Genomic DNA, 19719 nt, shown 5'->3' with positions numbered 1-19719 from the left:
CATCGAGGACGTCCTTCGCGTTTTCCTTTTTGAGAAAGTGCTCGGAGTTTTGGAAATAGAGGAGGAGGGTGAACCAGCTGAGCCGGGGCTCAAGGGTTTTGGGGGCAGCATCACTTTCGAAAGTTTGTGTTGGTTATTTCCTGGAGTCTCCAAACTATCTACTGGCCTGGTTTGTTTACATTCAGCGGCTCGGGCGTGTATGCGTTTTATCAGTCATTAGCGACACAACGCGCTCCAGCTCTCCTGGCTGGTGTTTAGAGATCGGTCCAGTAAACAGAGAATGTTACCGAGCCAGGTTGGATCGGCACCATCTGGAAACGGGTCAGTTTCAGGCAGGGGTACCACAGGACACGGTTCGGGGGTCGTCGGCAGCGGGATCCGTCCCGTGTTGGTCAGAGCAGGGCAAGCTCTAGCGGGGCTCAGCGACAGCGCCGGACGACAGGGGGAGAGAGACGCCATCGGGATGCTGGGGGCTAATGGTCCGGGGGGTCCGAGAGGTGCGAGACCGGGGAACGGGACAGGGGTGACCCCTCTGCAGACCGTCGTCCCGGGAAGCCTGGTGGGGTTAAACACGGGGGTCGTGTTGCCCCACGGAGCCCGGTTCGACCCGGACAGAGAGAGCGCTCCGCTCTGCAGCGGCTCGGATAACGACTCGGACTCCGGAGACGATGACGACCCCGTGGGTTCACTCGGGGACAGCAGGAGAGGGGTGAAGCGGGAGAGAGGGGAGATGGAAGCTGCGGTGACGGGACAGGAGGTCGGAGTCCCTCCCGGAGGTTACGGCATGGTGGCCGGGGGGGTCGCCGGGGCTAAGCCGGGAAAGAAGACACGTGGGCGCGTAAAGATAAAGATGGAATTTATTGACAACAAGTTGAGACGGTACACGACTTTCAGCAAGAGGAAGACGGGTATTATGAAAAAGGTGAGTCAGATGATTGCATTTGGACCTCATCCAACTACGTAACATTTGATTTGAGTGTCACTCTTATCTTGCATGGCCCACATAAAGCCTAGTGTCGCCACCGCAGTATAACGTACAGTGCCTTGTGTTCATTGCTCGTAGGATTAACAGTTTGGTCGATTACACCTTAATTACCATGCAGCCATTTCACCTGTGGGGCCATACTGCATTAGTGATTATTAGAACCAGCTGAGACCAATGACCGACACTAAATCTAATTTCAGTTTCTCGCTGATAAAAGACAAACAATAGTGGCATAAACTTGCCTGGATGTGAGGAAGTCAGAGCATTATGACAGGCCATGGCCTTTAAATAAACTTGAGCAAATGACAAATCTATTTATGACCACATCCACACCCCCACCCCCAGCTATGGCACACACATGGCCTGACACACACACACACACACACACACACAAGCACACACAGTCTGTTCCAGATAAACTAACACACTCATTCATGCACACATACCCTTACACCTTGGTCCACTGATTGACAGGCCTGGGACTGTTGGAGGTGGTTTCCATCAGTGCACAGGCTGTTCCTTCTGCCACTGTGAAGCAGGGCTTTGCTTGCAGGGAGCAGCCATGTGGTAATGAGCAGCAGCAGCAGCAAGGCCTGTAGGTGCCAACAGCTGACCCAAATCAGAGGACAGTCAAAGAGCACTCAAACAGAAGAGAGAATCCAAGGGGGACTGTCTGCGCATGTCGTGGCAGTTTACATTGTGGTGCAAGCTTTGTGCAATTTTTTTTTCTTGTTTCACTTTGGTCCAGTCCGTCACATTACCCATGCTGACAGTAAAGATGATAGAAGTTGCTCCATGGTAGTTTTAACCGCCCCATTACTGTCTACTAAGTTCAGCAACAAGCCATATTTCACTGGAACTGCACAACTCAACCACACAATTGCAGCCATGATAAAATATTGCTATCTGACATTTGGCGTCAAGGCATCTAAAGTTGATTATTTGGACATTTAGACGGGGTCAGCCTTTGACCAGAGACAGAAGTTTTGCTGCACAGCTATTTTTCATTATGACTTTAAATAAACACATGTAAGCCTTGTTTTATTGTAGTACAGGAGTTTTCATTTGTCCTCTTGTTACTTTGAAGCGCCTGCACTGTGTACTCTTCTGTATTTCTCTTTCTCTTTTTTTTATTTATATATCCCAGACTGTTGTCGTGGAAACTGGGGTGTCTTTATGTAGGCTCTTGGCAACATGAACACTATTTGACACACTGTGGGGATAGAGATTTTGAAAATGTTGCCTACACTATGTCAGCCATCATAGAAACTGACAGGTGGGTGGAGTGGGAAGATTCATAGTAGACTGGTTGCGAATTGGTTTCTAGGATGAGCCTGACTTGATTTTGAAGGATGTGGTGAGTGAAGTCTGTGCCGCCTCTTCTCCTATCCGTCTCATACATTGTTAACACTTTCACAATCCAGCATTACTGTATCACAGGCTTACTCAATTAATGTTGTTGCTTCCCGTTTTTTGGTTTGTCCAGAAAAGGGCATGTTTTCCATTCTGGCTCTTTTAGTAGCCATGCCCAGTAAACATTTGTGGCAGACATCTTGACTTGTCATGGTAAGAAAAGCACAAGTGCAACTTAACATCAATAGTGGCTCCATTCCATTTAGGTTTCATAACAACACGTACAAGTGAGTCAGTATGTAGAACAGCGGTGCTTTGAAACTGATTACCTGAGTAGAAATTTATTATCTGCACTACTACTCTTGCATACAATTATGTGTTGATTATTTTCCAGTTGGTCAACAAACATTTTTGTTTGTCAAATATTTAGTGGTTTCTAGCTTTTTTAATGTGTAGATTTGATACCTTTTTTTCTCTCGATTTTAATAGATTTGTAAGACTGCTCAGAGCATACAAGAAGTCAGAGGATTAGTTTGGACTCCAAGAGAGTCCAAACTCCGTGTGTGTTCAAAATCTAATGGTACTATAATGTAATAATTAATCACAAAAATGGTGTTTAATCCACAATGAAAATTACCATTAGTTGCAGCTGTGGACATGGCTGAAATAAGAAGGGCCCACAGTTGGGAACGCAGTCAACAATTTGTTATCCAAACCATCTGACAATTCAATTTTTCATTAAGCAATTAATTGTTCATTGGAATAAAAAAAAATGCCCACAATTCCTAGAGTCTAGGTGAGTGCTTCAACGAGCTTGTTTGGTCCAAACCCCAAATATACTGATGGATTATAAACAGAAGGACTAGAACCTCACATATGATACGCTGCGACAAGCCAACGTTTGGTATGGTTGTCAAAGATGAAGAAATTAAACCTTAAATTGTAAATTTCTGTCAATCAAATCATCCATGTCAAGTATAATTGCGCCACTATTTACAAAGACTGCAAGCCACAATCACTGTCACAGTCTTGACTTAGCTGCCTGTTTAGACACATGACTTTGAGACTGATGTTCTAGCAACCAGCACATGAACACAAAAAAAAAAAACACGACCACATAGATACCGTAATGAGCCTTGGTTCTTTCTGTTAAGGAAATTGACAACTGTGTACATCCATGAGTGTGACTTCTTTATTTGATATATAGGCTTAACAAGGAATTTGTACGTTACAAAGGAACCAATTACAGCTGGAGTTGACCCCCTCACACACACACACACACACACACACACACACACACACACACACACCTCCTGCACTCATGAATATTTATGAGAAAATCAGCAGAGCAAGGAAACTTATTAAAGCATTGTGTAGGTCTAGTTTGTGCTGCCACCTAACACACTTAAGTTGATAAATTAGTCCTTCTCTGTCTTGGATGCAGGCCAGACATCACACCCTCTGTAGCTGCTGCACAGCCAATCAAGGAACATGGTGGATGAGGGTGACTAGAGCTGTGTGTAGTTCACTGCTCTGCCTGTGTAAGGCTGCGTTAGCAGTGGAGGGTGAATTATACAACCAACCAGAGGTTCCCTCACCAGCGCTCTTCATTACACACAGAGGAGCGCCACATTATAGAAGTTTGAGGCGTTCAGGTGAAGCGAGCACAGAGCAGCGTTGAGCAGCTCTAGCGGTAACTGGCCATCATTAGCCGTTCTGTTCTCTGTCATCACATTATCACACACAAAGGGCAATGATGTGGTCAGCTTCAGTGCATGTGCCCATATATAGAGGATTGGGCTGATACGGCTCATAAGGAAGATAGTGCGAAGGAAGCGAGGGCGTGATGGAGTTGACTACAGTGAACGCACAGTTCCATCAGACCTCAATAAAATCCTTTAATTTGAATGTGACTCGTCAGCTCCTCCTTGCTCAGCCTGACAGAGTGTTATACCACAGCTTACAATTGCACATCTATCAGCTAGTGCTGGCTGCGCTGTGTGCACGGTGCTCCAAGGTGATGGTAATGGCACTGTGCCTTCACAGCACCAGTAGCATCCTCCACATAACTGATGACTCATTTAGATAAAAAGGCTTTCTCAGGAGTTCACTCCGAGTGCAGCATTGGTGTGTGTTTCGGTGTGTGTGGGATGGAGTTGGGTCTCATTGTGCTTTTTCCTGTCACACTGGGGATTTTGTCTGCACGCTATATAATGAATGACAAGGCAGGCAGAGTGTGATGGTGGCCTCACGTTTCACAGGCAGCTACCTCTGCGTGTTAAGAATGGTCCCTGGTTTCCTTCGTCAGGAGTGGGTTTACCACCACTCCCCCTGCCTGTGCGAGCCAATCCCCTGCTGCAATCAGTCTCCCAGCTAAATCACACTCTCTATTCTGGGAGCCTTATCTCATGTTATTTTAGCTTCATTTGTGCTATACGTCAGAGTTCGCCACAGGGGTGTTTTGAAACACCTCGCTCTGTTATCAAAGAAGCACGGATTAGGTTAAGTAACCCAAAGTTTTCTTGGCTTGAGCATTTTCGTTCCCAGAGGTTCATCCATGGAATATCTAAGGCTCTATCTTTTGTTGATATTACTTTGTTTATGGTGGTCTGAAGTTAATCCAAGTCTAACTTTGGTGGACCGCACATTTATGGTATTTTAATGAACCGTTCACTCTGTGCAGACACTGACACTTCCTTCTTTCTCTTTTCCAGGCCTATGAACTCTCCACCCTGACAGGAACCCAGGTTCTGTTGCTTGTGGCTAGTGAAACCGGTCACGTTTACACTTTTGCCACCCGTAAACTCCAGCCAATGATCACCAGTGAAACGGGCAAAGCTCTGATCCAGACATGCCTCAACTCGCCAGACTCACCACCACGCTCTGACCCCTCCACGGACCAGCGCATGAGTGCCACGGGCTTCGAGGAGACGGACCTCACCTACCAGGTGTCGGAGTCGGAGAGCATGGGCGATACAAAGGTGAGAATTGAGAAGTGGAAAGGTCCGCTGCTGTGGACAAATATACAGAATGCACTCCATCTCTCTTGGGAAGAGGCTGCTGCTGTGAAAGCCCAAAAGTGAATGGGGCCAATTTCTGTACCTGTCCCCACAGCCTGTTTTTCTTTCACTCGGTAACAGTGGTGCTGGAGTTGGTTTTTGTGACTCACTGACTGCCTGCTCTCTAATTGCTGTGTGAATTTAAAGGAAAAAAAGAACTGATAAAGTACCGAAGAGAGTCACTAATGGATATATTGGGAAACCTCTCCAGAAAAGGCTCGACAAGCACACGAGGAGAGCAAATAAATCAAACCCACAGGCAGCCGCGGAAAATAATCTTTGTCCTACTGTAAACAGTTTTGAACTTTTGCCTGTTAGGCTACATGTGAGGCCTCTGCTGGGCTTGTGGTTTGGTTCTTAGCAAGTGGGTTTTTTTAATTAAACTAATAAGCCTCAGTGGTCCTTCCAAGGGCTGGAGACTGAGGGGAGAGGCAGATAAGACGTAGAGTATTATTCTACTCAGCTAAAGGGAGCTGTCTACGTTTTACCTTCCTGACCTCTCATCCAGGAGAGCCTCTCTTAAAGATAAATCACAGCAGGTCTGGGGTGTATTAGGATGAGAAATATGCAGCCTGCTATATGGAGGCCTTTGCTGTTTATCTTTGATTTTGGGATGGTGCTGCCTTTTGTCCGTGGAAGAAACACTGAGCTAGTGAAACGCACATTATGTTTCTGATCATATTGCAACATCACACATTTTGTGCAAACTCGTTAACGCTCTAAAAATAGTCACCACAGATTAGAAATACATTTTGGGCAGGATATTTTCAAAAGATAAATGTATGTACTGTATTTTTCGTTATATTTCCCTCTACATCGCTGCGTGCTACAGCGTTCTTAAACTTTGAGGGCTCCAAGTGAAATGATAAATTCATCAGCGGACGCACTTGACTGTCCACACCTTCGTGCAATCACGTGCTGGAAGCTGAGATTCCCTCCGTTCTTTACACGGCTTAAGTACGCCCCTTTGAAGACAGACACTTCCAGGCCAGTTTGCCTGCGTGCTGTTTTTACAAGGCACTAACTAACACGTACCATACACCGTCTGGGAGATCAACCTTTGCACGTTAAGCCATTCTCATGCCCGCTCTCCTCATTGATAAAAATTAGATTCAGCCTCTGTTGCCATATATGGTATGGTTTCCCTGCCTGCTCTCTTGGCTGAGGCCCCTCGCATTCCTTATAAGCTGCAGCTGTCTTTGGAGTCCTGTGATCCCCCCCCTCACCCCCACCCCCCTCACTCATTTAGTGATATGGAGGGGAGGTATGGATGTAGATATGAGTGGGTGGAATGGAAACATTTGAACGAGACTTTACATCCCGTTTCATGTGATGTCTATTTAGGAGGCTGGTAGTGGCACTCTTTGACCTCTGCCCCCGCTTGCAGTTCAGAGTGTGGGAGACTAGCATGAGTCCCCCCTCAAACAAGGGCCCAGTAGACATCGTTGCTGCGTTGTACATGGCGGGATCTGCTAGGCTGTTATGAGTTCGTGCGTGGCAGGTGGATACGGAGGCTTTGATTTTGAAGGATCGTCTTCGTGCGGTCAAATGTTGCGTGATCGCCGTGTGCACCTCTGCAGCATCTGGACACTATCCATCAAGAGAGTAGTATGTCATACATACAGTCCCAGCTAGTCTAAACAGCTCAGAGTTTGCGACGGCTGGTGGGGGAAGCGGAGGACATTTTGGAGAAGCAAAGGAGCGTGAAGAAAAGTAGTCTCTCAAAATCATGTGACAGCAGAAATTCAGCTGCTTCAGTGTTTTTGCTTTTGCAGGATTAAAGGGAAAATTAAAGTGGAAAGATCTGAAACACTGGAACTGTTATTTGTAATGTAGAAGGCATCCGTTCGGTTTTTCAGTGGCAGATTTTCACTTTAAAGGAAGAAAACACATATTCTCTTTCATGCCTAGATTCTTATCTGTCTGTTCAGTGTCAGGGTACATCTAGCAGCCAGCTACCTTAGCTTAGCATAAAGGCTGGAAACGGATGGAGACAGCTAGCCTAGCCCAGGTCAAACAAGCACCAGAGACTGTAGTTGGAAGGTTTTGTATGTGGGACTGCTTCTTGTAGAGGAGGTAACTTCTCAGAGTCTCTGCTGGTTGCCTGGCAACATCACACTGCCCTGATGAGAAATGGTCCATCACATGACCACCCCTGAAACCACAACATGTCATTTTGGCATGGATTACACAAAGGGGATATGAGGTGTTAATTAGGGAGCTTTAGAAGAGTTGGTAGATGGATGTTGTTGCCTGTTTTGGCTAGGGCTAGGCTAGCTGTTTCCACCCGTTTCCAGTCTTTATGCTAAGCTCAGCTACTTGTTGGCTGTTTTGTGGTTTTGAATCAGAAATTAGACATGGCTATCAATCCCGTCACCCAGCCTCATTTAGCCTAACATGTGATTTTATGGATGAGCTCTTCCCTTCACATGTGGATGAATGCAGCACAAGCTGGGCTGCTGTTGACCTCCGTCTCTGAACTCCAATGTGGGAAAACACGGCAGCTGTTCTAGAAATATTATCATATTTTCCTGAACTATTCACCAAAATGAGTCCCTAAATAAATTCTAAGGCGAGAAATGGGCCGTGCAGTTTCAGAGTCACGCTCCGTAACACACCACAACTTGTTTTCATAGCTGATAGCTGTGTGAGTGTTTGTTAAAGTTTGAGATGTTGAAAAGGCCTGTGCTGTGAGTCACATTATTCTCCTCTAATCATCTGATGATTGGTCTGGTACATGGCTACAAGGGCTGAACTCATTCTTGAGTCGGTGTCAAAGCTAACCGTGCTACTGAAAACCCACAGGATCATAGTGGAAAGCATGGACGTGTTCCTGGAGTCATCATTTGCTATCCTTGTTCAATCAGTTAGTCAATTAGGGACTCTTTCAACTGATCAGAGAGCAGTACTGGGATTATAAATCATTACACTTCAGGTGTGTGACTCACTTGTGTCTGTAAAATCCATCTTTTCTATCAGTGCTGCTCTCTCAGCTGAAGGCAACACATTCAAGGCTGTTCTCTACGGGCTGTGGTGTAGGGGTGAACGAGGTAGGCTGAGGGAAAAGCTCGCTACATCAGAAATTAAAGAGCAGCACATCACGAAGTGGGTAGATCTGTGAGATCGTTGTATTTTTTTTAACGGCTGCATCTTAATATAAGACGAATCTACTGTGCAGATGTTTTTATGCGTTTTGGGATTATTTTTGGAAGGGGACAGCAAATCCCACAACTACTGTTTTTCCTCAGAGGATCCATGTTAGCACCAAATTGTCAGTATCACTGTATCCTCTGGTTTCCCCTTTTCTCTCTCTCTCTCTCCCTGGTGAAGTTCATTCGCTGCTCTTCTCAATATCACACATGACATTTACATTGTCACTGTAATGTTGCAAGAAACACCGGCCTAAAAACTCCAGAGGCCACTGTCCTGACCACCAGCTGACATGTTTGTTTTCCCTGCAATGTGGTTTCTTTAGACCTACTGCAGCAGATTTGACAGCCTCATTATTCAACACACTGGACCTCCACGAATGTGCATGAATTCGATTTGCTTTCCCTAGAGAAATAACTGATTTGATAACCCATTTAGTCTTAACGGGGGACTGTACTTAAATAGATAGCGTTTATCTCTTCACATCTGTCTGCCGCTCTTCTGCCTGGCTGCTGCTGCTGTAAGGGCAGGGTGGGGGCTTGAAGTAGGTGAGAAGAGAGAATCACTGAGATAATGGAAAGTTAATTTACTCAGATACGTGCTCTTATCACAGGGCTGCTGCCGCTCAGCAGTGAGATGGTGGCGGCGGCGGAGGGATTCTAACGGTGCCGGCAGGGAGAGCAGCAGCATGTTGGCTGTGTTAGAGGGGGAGGAAAGCAACGTTATGTCACCCTCCACCCCGCCACCCCCCGCCCCCCTCTTCCACCCCCTTATTTTACAGCAAGCAACTGGACAGGTCAGCCGCCATTGGCTGCACCTCCTCCACTTGGGCTGCCTTGCCTTTTTTAGCAGTCCCAAATGGAGCTGCAAATTCCATGTTGCTGGCAGGGTGACAGACTAGGAGATGGGAGCCAGCAAATGGGAGATTAGACGAGGGCCAGCCACCAGTAAACTGCACAATGGGCTCTCCAACCAACACCAGACCAGCCTGCCAGTTGTCACCTTCAATTTGGAATGATTAATCCCCCCATGAATAGCGAATCATTTGTGTCCTTCTCTTTTTAATTACTCTCTCGTTTCCTCTTCCTTTAAAAACCAGCTCTTTCCTATGATGTCTGCGAACATAAGGAGGGCAAATGAGGCTTTTATTCTTTTACCATATATAGAACTCGACGGAAGGCAAAAATAAATTGGAAACCAGCAAATGAAAGAACTTGTAAAGAGCTACAAGAAAATGAGTTTTTGTTGCACCACCACCAAAACCAAACTCTAAAAAAGTGTGTCTGCAAGATTGATGGTGTCTCTTATGTCTCGTCTCTGTCAATCTCTGCTTCCTGATCCTTTTTATGTTTGGATTTCTCATATGTTGTATATAAAACTCCAGATCTCCATGTTGTTTGAGTAAAATAATGTCCCCCTCTTCTAAAATGGATGACCCAGCATGTTATAGAGGGAGCTCTCTGAGCCTGTGTAGTCTACGTAGTCTGGAGGATTGATTGCTCATTTCAGACGACTCAGCCCTCCGCTCGCACAACTGTAAATTGTGACTTCATTTATCATGTTCTGGTATCTCATTATACCAAGTGGAGTGTTTCCCTAGGTTGTGCACTGTTTTATTTTACATTTTATTTTTTTCATTGAATACAAGAAAACAGTAGTGAGGTTTGTTTGAAAATGTGTGGTTAAAAAATGAGAAGCCAGGATTAATTAAACTAAGTTTTATATTTGTGAAAGCAAATTTTTCTTTTTTCTATTTATTCTTAAACTGATCTATGATCATTAGCCCTCCAAGTATCCAACTTTTAGTAATATTATATACTGTGGAGCTGCAATGTATTACATTTCAGATTATTTGTTTTGACAGATGTCAGATAAAAGTCACAAATGATCATCACAGTTTCCTGAAACAACTTGGCAGTTGTGTCAGGATTAATGTAGTATATTGTGTAATACTGTGCATATGACCGGGGATCGAATGACCTGAGCTGGTCTCCATTCTTGCTCATGGAGATAATGTGACGTGTTAGTGTGAGAGTGTATTAGAGTGTATCAGAGGGAGCGGGACATGGACGGGACTTAAGGAGGAAATGACAGTGTTGGGGTCTTTGGCTACATCACAAAGACGATTCTTTGCTTTCACTTCTGGCCTGAAGGAATGCATTACACCACGGTGGCCTATGTTTACTATGCACTGCCTTGACTCTGGACTAAAAGCCAGAGCTGTTTATAGACCGGCCAGTTGAACAGGAGACACATGGAGATGGTCAAACAAAGCAGTAGGTTAGTGGAAGCTCGTTATGTAGGTCACAGAGATTGCAGCGGTCTCAGTAGGCTCCTGGATTATCATGGCGGTTCAGAGTCGGACCTAGATGCTCAGACAGGTTGGAACGCCCTCTGAAGACACAAGTCCGTATATTTCCCCACTGAGCTGCAACACGGAGAAGCTGGAGCACGGAGAGCTGTGTTGTTTTTTTTTTGACAACAGCACAAGATGAATAGACTCTGTTTCCGCCGCTCCGTCGTTGAGTGCTCAGCATCAGATGGCGGCTGTCTTTACACGTGGCCTCCTGCTGCCTCAGCTGGCACGGGAAGGGTTAATTCCCCCTCCGAGGTGCTCAGGTTTCCTGCCAGCTGTCTGTACTCTCAGCTGTCTGTGCTCTCACCCCCCTCCCCTCCCCATCCCGTCCCGTCCCCTGTCCCATACCTCACACAGGTCTGACTCTGACTTTGCCTGGCTGCCACACACAGACACACACTCTCCGCTAACTACTGAGGATACAAAGTTCTGCTCATCGCCACACCGCTTCTTGACTCACTTTATATAACTGACTTGAATTTGTTATTCCTTGAAGTGACTCCCTACTTCCTGCTCTGGTACCATCTTTTATTTTTATTTATTTATTTATTTTTTACCTGTTGTCGTGACACACAGTAACATCTGTAACACCTCCGCAAGTGTAGATTAGAGTCGTTCCCATCTGTCTTGTGAGCATTCACGAAACAATTATCTCTTAAACACAAAAGTGTAAAGTGTCCTGGGAGAGTGAAGGCAGCTGTGTGACAGTCTGACTGTCGACAGCCACTGTGTGATGAATAGCAGGGCTGACAGTTGTATAGTTAATGGATTGCAGGTTGTTGTGGTGTGAATTCCTTCAGTTTACCTTTTTGGTCGAAAGGGCAGAACAACTGTGAGCCCTCGGTGTGTCTGCCCCCCCCCCCGCCCCCCCACCAACTCTCCAGCTGCTGTTTAACTAGAGAGGTAAAGGACCTTGGACTGTCAGAACCTCCTCAGCAGAGCGGCAGACGAGCTAACTAACTGCTCAGCACTCTGTGTATTCCTGTTGATTCAGAGCAGCTTGTATAAGACAACACCTGCTGAGCCATCTGTACGCTGTGAAGTCCAGAAGACTCTGAGTTGGCTGCGACACTCTTGATTATTTATTAGTTATTTATTTAAAAAAACATGGCAAACTTTGCACAGCTCTAGCTTGGATGTGAGGATTACTGGTTTTTAGTGAGGTTTTGGATGGTTGTGGACCAGATAGCCGATTAAATAAAACTAATACTAAAAGACTTGATTGAATACTTCGATGTGAGCAGACTGCAACGAGGCTGAAGACCGGGAGCTCGCCTTTACACTGGCTCCTCCCCCATGTTTGCATGCTAGCCTGTGGTTGGACGGCCTTATCAAGTCGAGTCCATGCTGGATCCTGCAACTCTCACCCATGTAATCAGTCACGTATAAAAACCAATAGTGCTTTGCTAAGAGAGGTCGGCCTTGCCAGCTCACACACACTGCCTTTCTCTTATTCACATTGAGAGTGACAGACTTTCTTTGAGCTCAGAAGTCGTGTCACAGCTCGTTCTCTTGCTTTCTCATAGTCGGCCTGTGTTGTTGTTGGGAGTGGGACACCTGCCTGCGTTTCCAGACACTAAACCTGGATCATTGCTTCACAGTTTCTGTCACACTGCTGCACTGTGAAGAGAGATTTGCATCATGACGCAAACTTTGTCCCAGTTCTGAGGCCGGATCCCCCACAGGACACAGCCACTAAAGATACGGTTCCTTATAAGACCTGATATCGAGGCTGACCCGCACCTTCTGCCCAAAATCAACCTGCAATATTAAATATCAATCAGATATATCCACAAAAGGCTCTCCTCAAACATCCCACCAAGTGGAACTACAGTTTTTTTGGGGGGGGAGGGGCTTTTCCGCCTTTACAGGAGAGTCGAGAGAGAGACAGGAAATGGGAGGCAGAGAGGGGGGGAATGACATGAAGGATAGGGCCGCTTGGCGCGGGATTCAAACCGGGGTCGTCTGCAGTGAGGACTATAGCCTCAACACATGGGGCGGCTGCTCTAACTGAGCTAAACACCGCCTCGCAAACTCTACAGTCTTGAGTGGAAGCTGAGAATAATACACATTATGTAAAACAAACATGGTATACAAGGTTAATGGTAAACACTGTATAGCTTTCATTTCTTTGTATTGCTCAGTGATCAAAGGGCTACTCTAATGATTAAATGCTGCTCTTCTATGAAGCTGGGATGACTCAGAGGAGACAGACATGAACATAAATAATCAATCAACTCAGTAGGAGGGATAGTGGAGACATCCTGACTTATAGCCCCCAGTATAGGTCAACTTAAGCCCATTCAAGTAAATACTGAATCCTGCATTTCATATTCCTACTGTTCTCTCACTGGAAGTTATTGACTTTTTATTTATTTACATAGATAGACTAATTATATTTTAGGGCATTTGGGGCTTTAGTAGATGGCGTGTGCTGCAGTGGGATAGTAGAGAGTTGAAGAGGTTTACTGAGGACTGCAGAGGACAGACGGGTTGTGTCTCCCAAATTCTGGGAACAGAAGGCTGCATCTGGTGGAGGAGCCTCTGAAATGGGACAGCTCGTGTGATTTCCTGTCTACTTGACAAATGTGGAGAGTCAGAGGATCCAGCCACTAAGATGAGAGTGAGCACATGTATTCTTGATGGACTTATGTGCTGCTCCTTCCTATAATCGCAGGTTCCCTTCTACTTTGCTTCATTTCATACTAATTAAATGTTCGCCGACCCCCCGGGGCATAACTGCAAATATTCCCGACCCTTATGTGTTTTCATTCAGTCATCTGGACTCAAACCCTCCAAGAATATTGGACCCACACAGACATGCATACTCTTCCCTGCCTTCTAATGTACAGGCCTGTTCCCATTCTGCTATTACAGATCATTAGTATCATGTGATAAGTGTTTTTGTAAGTGCATAGAAACAGGCATGGTGGGTTTAGATGTGCTTTATAGTCCCGGCCTAACGCCTACCCTGCTCTTATCATGCAGCCCACTCACCAACACATCCTGCTCTGCTGTTCAATGGATGTTCACATTAGTGTGTGTGTGTGTGTGTGTGCGCGTGTTTTGATGCTGCACCTCACATCTTTTGATCTTAAGTTAATGCAGCCATCTCATCTGCCTGATTCTACAGATAAAGCAATGTGTCATCCGGTCAGTTAGTTGTTATAGTAACTCGATAAAACGATGATTTCTGTTCCTGTTCAGTGGCTGGATTTTAATTTCAGGTTAGAGGTAGGTAGGTAGGTAGCCATGATAAATGGATGATGTTGCAGTATTCAAGGGATAAATATAAATGACACAACAGCTGAATGGTTTGTAGATCTGTCTTGTTGTTGTTGTTGTCACCATCTTACATCGACATTCCAACTTACTGCTCTTTTTAGACACAAGAATGGAAATCCTCTCCCTGCACTGCTTGGTATTTTCCATATGGATGCTATTAGAGGGGTCCCGGCTTGTTTCTCTCCCCTGATTTGCCCTGAGTCTATTAAAACCCACTCTGCTCTCTGTCAGCCATCCATTGATCCCTGAACATACTGCAATTATTAAAGACCTCTACTCCTGCCTCCCCTGCTTTCAGCCGCTCAAAGAGGAAAAGCCCCATTAATGGTGTTGTTTTAGGTGTCCTCATGTGAAACTCTCATGATGTTGCCTTCACATGCTCTGGATTCAGTCATTTATTTGTTGTTAGCAGAGCGGAGCAAGTGTTAATGTGATTCCTGTGGATTTGAATCTGTGGATTTTCAGTGTATTGCTTCTTCCAGTGTTGTTCCTTCCTGTCCTCCTGCTCACAGCGTTTTGCTTCCGCCCTCCGCAGGATACACTGAAGCCGACGTTCACGGTCGCCAGCCTACCAGGCACCACCAGCCAGTCCACGGTACCCACCACCTCCACCACCATGCAGGTGAGCAGCGGGCCCTCTTTCCCCATCACTAACTACCTGGCGCCCGTCTCGGCCAGCAGCAACGTCAGCGCCAACGGCACCGTCCTCAAGACCGCTGGTGGGTCCACAGGGGTCATGCAGCTGCCCGGTGGCTTTACCTTCATGCCTGGTACGTATGGGAGCAAAACACGTTGCTTGATTCTTCCTCTTCTTCACGACACGTTTGTTTTAACCTCATCTTTTAGAATCTAAATGAGACTCGTGCAGACCTTTTGTGTTTTGTTAATGCCTCGGTGTTGTATAGTTTATCAGCTCATTAGAATTTGAATGCCATCCTCCCGCGACCTCAGCCGTCATCTCAAGGGGTTCGTGCCGCTCTCTCCAAGCTGTTCACGTCACACAACGGCTCTTCATAGCCCGTCGCTAATGCTCAGCACCCTTGGTTTTTTTTTTTTTTTTTTTACAAAGCTGCCCGTATCCATGAAAGCCATGTCTATTGGAGACTGGGCCTGCCTTTGATTATCACTTGGGGACAGGAATAATTAGATGAGAGGGACACAATAGACCTGGCAATGAGGGCTGACGAACACAGCCCATAATTAGTCATGAATATTCAATAAAGGATCAGTGGCTTGTGCTGAAATTATAATGGAGGTGTACTTTGTGGAGCTGGAGCCTTGTGACAGAGTGGTCCTGAACTAGACATGACCCTTCATTAAGAGGGACCTTACAGACGCACACTGAAACACAAGGGATCAGTGCATCCACTCAATGAGGACTTTGGGGCAGCAGACTCTAATGTGGGGTTCCCTAAAGTGTTACCAAATTGTCTTTCTCCAGTAATTATTCATCACACTCCCTTTTCATGGTGGGTGGGTGTGCTGGGAAATTATGTGTCGACATTTCGGGGCGTCCAAGAGGGAGCCGTGGAGGTCAAGAGGTCACGATTCCCCCAAAGACGATGAGGAATATTTGAATTTCAACGATAATTTAATTTAATATGATCCCATCTGTAAAAGAAGCTTCATGCACTGGAGCATTTCTTTAAACCGTTCATGACATAAACAAGGCTGACCGACACTGGAATCCACCCCGGTGCGATCTTTTCTGTTGTGTATCTTATTGTTGCTGCTGTTGCCATGTAAACAAGTGTCTGTGCTGCACCTATGAAGCCGAACAGGACCGCGCGCGCTCATCACTTCCTCTCTCAGACGCTGGCGGTCATGTCACCAGCCAGTTTGTAGCAGTGTGTTGGTTGTCAGCGCTGCGCCACAACCGATCGGACGGACACACGAAGCCCGACTAATGGCCCCTCTCTTATTCTGACTGACAGCTGAAGGACGGCCAGGCTTCTGTGTCTCTGTTCCCTGTCCGCCCTCTATTCTTCCACCATCTCTCTTTCTCTCTCTCCCTTTTACAAGCTTCTCTCCCTCTCTTTCCCTCTTCTGCTTTCTCTCTCTCTCTCTCTCTCTCTCTCTCTCTCTCTCTCTCTCTCTCTCTCTCTCTCTCTCTCTCTCTCTCTCTCTCTCTCTCTCCCTCTCTCTCTCCTCTTCACCACCTGTCTGGCACATAGCAGCAGTGCCAGGTGGAACAACACACCCTCCCACACTCGAACCTCCTCAGCTGGCAGCTTGAGCAGGCCTGCCCACCCGACTACAGCAACTGTCTATAACGAAGCACATGACTAAATGTGAGGGTGGGGCTCCACCGTGATGAGCTCAGATAAAAGATCCGCCATTTCTCAAGTCTAAATTGAAACATAATGTAACATTTGGAAAATGAAGCACGTGTTGTACAGTCAGAGTTTGAGATAGAGAACAGATTTGCTGATTCATTTTCAGATCCCCTTAGACACACGTTTTTGTGCTTGAAAGTAAACTAAAAGGCCACCGCACTAGCCAAACACTTAATCACCACTTGATTAAGTCATACAGTATGTGTCACGCCACTTAAACAACAACTCAACACCACTTTTAAATCAGAATGTGGCACCAACTTAAAGGTGCAGCGCGGAGCTTTTGACCACCGGTAGTGCTGTGTAGCAGTCGGGACCCTGTTTTGGTTGCACGGTGCACAGACGCACAAAGACGGGAAACCATTTGCACGTGCACACAGGCGGTGCAGCTCACATCCTGCCGTAGGGTTCAGACAGTTGGTGTCGGTAACATGCCAGCGAACGTAGCTGTGTGCCAACAAAGGCAAGGAAGAGCACATGCACATAAACAATGCACGGATTAAAGTGTGAAAAAACCAGAAGATTCACTGAATACGAATGTGATTTGATGAGAAGTCGCTGTCGAAGATCTATTAGTAAAAAAAAAAAAGGTCATCAATCACAATGCTGCTTGCTTTGTTGTGCTGCAGTTACGATATCCTCCAATCTGACTAAATTAAATGAATAAATAATGTTTAATAGTATTCAGTGTCGAATGTCTTTGTGAACCTTGCTACCTGCTGTCGCTCTTTCACTCTGCAACTGAAAATTGTAGAATCGTTCTCTGGCTGAAAATCAACTCAAGTTATTTGCACTTTTTTCAAACTGTACTATCCTTTCACATTTAGTCTTATCCTCCCTTGTGTGTGTGTGTGCGTGTGTGTGGTGTGTGTGGTGCGTGTGGTGCGCGTGCCTCTACAGCAGGCACTCCTCTTCCCCCTGGTACCCCCACCATTCCTCTGAGCCAGCTGCAGCAGCACTCCCTGGCCCTCCAGGGGCAGCATGGTCAGACCCTGGCCACCGCCCAGCAGCCACAGCAGGGACAGCAGGCTGTCTTCCGCTTCCCTGCTGCTGTCTCCCTCACAGGTGACCTGCTCTGCATGCTGCCACCACTCTGCCTGCTTTCACTAATCACAATCCTATCTCCCATCTTAAACGGCTGCTGCTAATGCTACCTCCTCTACAGTGAATGATAATGGTGCTCCTCATGCTAGTAAATGCATCTGAATGCCAACCAACTGCTCCTGCACTCCACATACTCCTCCTCCTCCTCCTCCTCCTCCTCCTCCTCCTCCTCCCAGTTCACTACTACTATTTCCTGTGTGGGGTGTTTGATGACTCACTGTAGCCGCTGTGTGCCCTCTGTGTGTCTCCAGGAGCCGGGGTTCCCCAGCAGCTTCAGGCTATCCAGGTCCACCCCAACCAGTCCACTTCCAACGACAGCAGCCCCGAGATCTCCCACACCTCCACAAACTCCACCGGTAGGTCACTTCCCCTCTTTGGTGTCCTTCAAAGTTTCTGCGCATGAGAATTTGTAGGAAGAACCGTCTCCATTTAGAAGAGGTCTGCTGTCTGAAATGTATATAATCTAATGACGACATAGCATTTATGAAGTTTAATTTGCATTCAAATCTACTATCAGAATTTTACTTTGGGCTAAAGATGCAACTCATGCATCATCCCCTTGAATGGAAGCAGTATCCTCCTGTGTGTCACACAACAGACTAAAGTTATTTTGTTTTTCATTCTGCTCCTGTTTATGATGAGTCCTAAAGCAAAATATTGTGGAGCAGCTTCACATGGCATCAGTAGGAGTCAGATGTGTAGATGTGAAGCGCCACCTGCTGGCCCACATGTGACGAGCTCTCTCTCTCTCTCCCCCTCCTCCCCCTCCCTCCCACTGCTTTCCTTTCAGCAACGGTGAGTCTCCCAGCAACCATCGTCACCTCATCAGTGCCAACGTCTGTTGCGGGTCACATGATGTACCACAGCCCCCACACAGTAATGTACGCCTCCACGCCGGCCCTGGCTGACGGGGGGCTGGCCGTGCTCAACGCCTTCTCCCAGGGGACGTCGGCCATGCAGGTGTCCCACGCACAGGCCCAAGACACAGGTGAGACACACATCTCCTCTGTGAGCCCACTGGAAAAGATCAGGATCTAATGTTTCATTTGCAAATCAGCTCTATAAATATAAGATGAATCCACTGGGTCCTTGCTGATTGGGTGCCATGTTTTTCTCCCCCCAGGTGGTGTCCCTCAGGTGTTTCTCACAGCACCTCCAGGCACGGTGCAGATCCCTGTCTCAGCGGTGCAGCTACACCCAGTACGGCAAGATCTGCATTTTACAAGTGAAACTCTCATATTCCCTATGCAACCAGCATGCCACATGACCGCACTTCTGCATCCTAACAGAGCACTGTCACACCGAGGCCGCAGGGGTTGTCTGCCCGTCGCCTCTTTGTCTGAATGTGGATGATCAACCAGCATCTTGTGTTACCCGTGATTTGAGGCAAAAAATACACATGCACTAGACTAAACAAAACACCACTGCTACAGTGCATGTAAATTGATGTTTATAGTTACTTTTTAAGTCAGTTAATCATTGTCAGTCAGTTTTAAAATGTTATTTTTATTTTAAAATCCCACAGGGTTTTAGGTGATAAAAACCCAACAGTCCTATTGATGTGAACGTCACGCGACATCAAATAATTTCTTAGAGTGTGTATCTTAATTGTTAGATAAAACATCAACATTTACAGTGTTCCATCTCTCCATGGTAAACAGCATGCAGTTTAGCAGGATCTCCATCTGTGCTGGGTGCTGTGTGATGTGATGACTTGCGATTGGCCGTCTGAAAGGCCCCCGTGCTCTCTGCTGACGTAGCTGCGTTGTGTTTCCAGATGGTGATTGGCCAGCAGTCGAGCGGCAGCAGCAGTAACCTGACGGAGCTCCAGGTGGTCAATCTGGACGCAGCACAGAACTCGAAGAGCGACTGACAGACGGCTGGAGCTGTTTAACACAGCAGACCCAGGGACACAGACAAACAGACAGACTGACTGACATCTCTATTTATTGATGCCTTCCGACAGAGTTTCACATCACACTTCTGAATGTGACTTTAAAGACCATATATATAAATATGTATATACATATACAGTATATATATATTTATATATATACACACACACACACACAATCAAGGGCATGTGTGGCT

General features: G+C 46.4%; 1 protein-coding gene across 3 annotated transcripts; it reads left to right on the top strand.

Annotated features, from left to right (window-relative positions):
• The first annotated feature begins 46 nt into the window (after positions 1-46).
• srfb (serum response factor b) lies at positions 47-19632 on the top strand. 3 transcript variants are annotated; one of them, XM_083988593.1, is made up of 8 exons: positions 47-922; positions 5053-5319; positions 14724-14958; positions 17425-17589; positions 17880-17984; positions 18419-18616; positions 18752-18828; positions 19406-19632. In XM_083988593.1, the coding sequence occupies exons 1-8, from the start codon at positions 281-283 to the stop codon at positions 19499-19501; spliced, it is 1785 nt and encodes a 594-aa protein (XP_083844719.1). In that variant the 5' UTR covers positions 47-280; the 3' UTR covers positions 19502-19632. The 3 variants fall into 3 exon arrangements, with proteins under 3 accessions (XP_083844719.1, XP_083844720.1, XP_083844721.1); XM_083988594.1 differs by having other exon boundaries at positions 18752-18853; XM_083988595.1 differs by lacking the exon at positions 17425-17589.
• The last annotated feature ends 87 nt before the right edge of the window (positions 19633-19719 follow it).

Source organism: Trachurus trachurus (assembly GCF_905171665.1).
Source record: "Trachurus trachurus genome assembly, chromosome: 15".
Lineage (NCBI taxonomy): Eukaryota > Metazoa > Chordata > Actinopteri > Carangiformes > Carangidae > Trachurus > Trachurus trachurus.
Note: the sequence above shows the minus strand (reverse complement) of the source record. Positions and strands in the feature narration are given on the sequence as shown.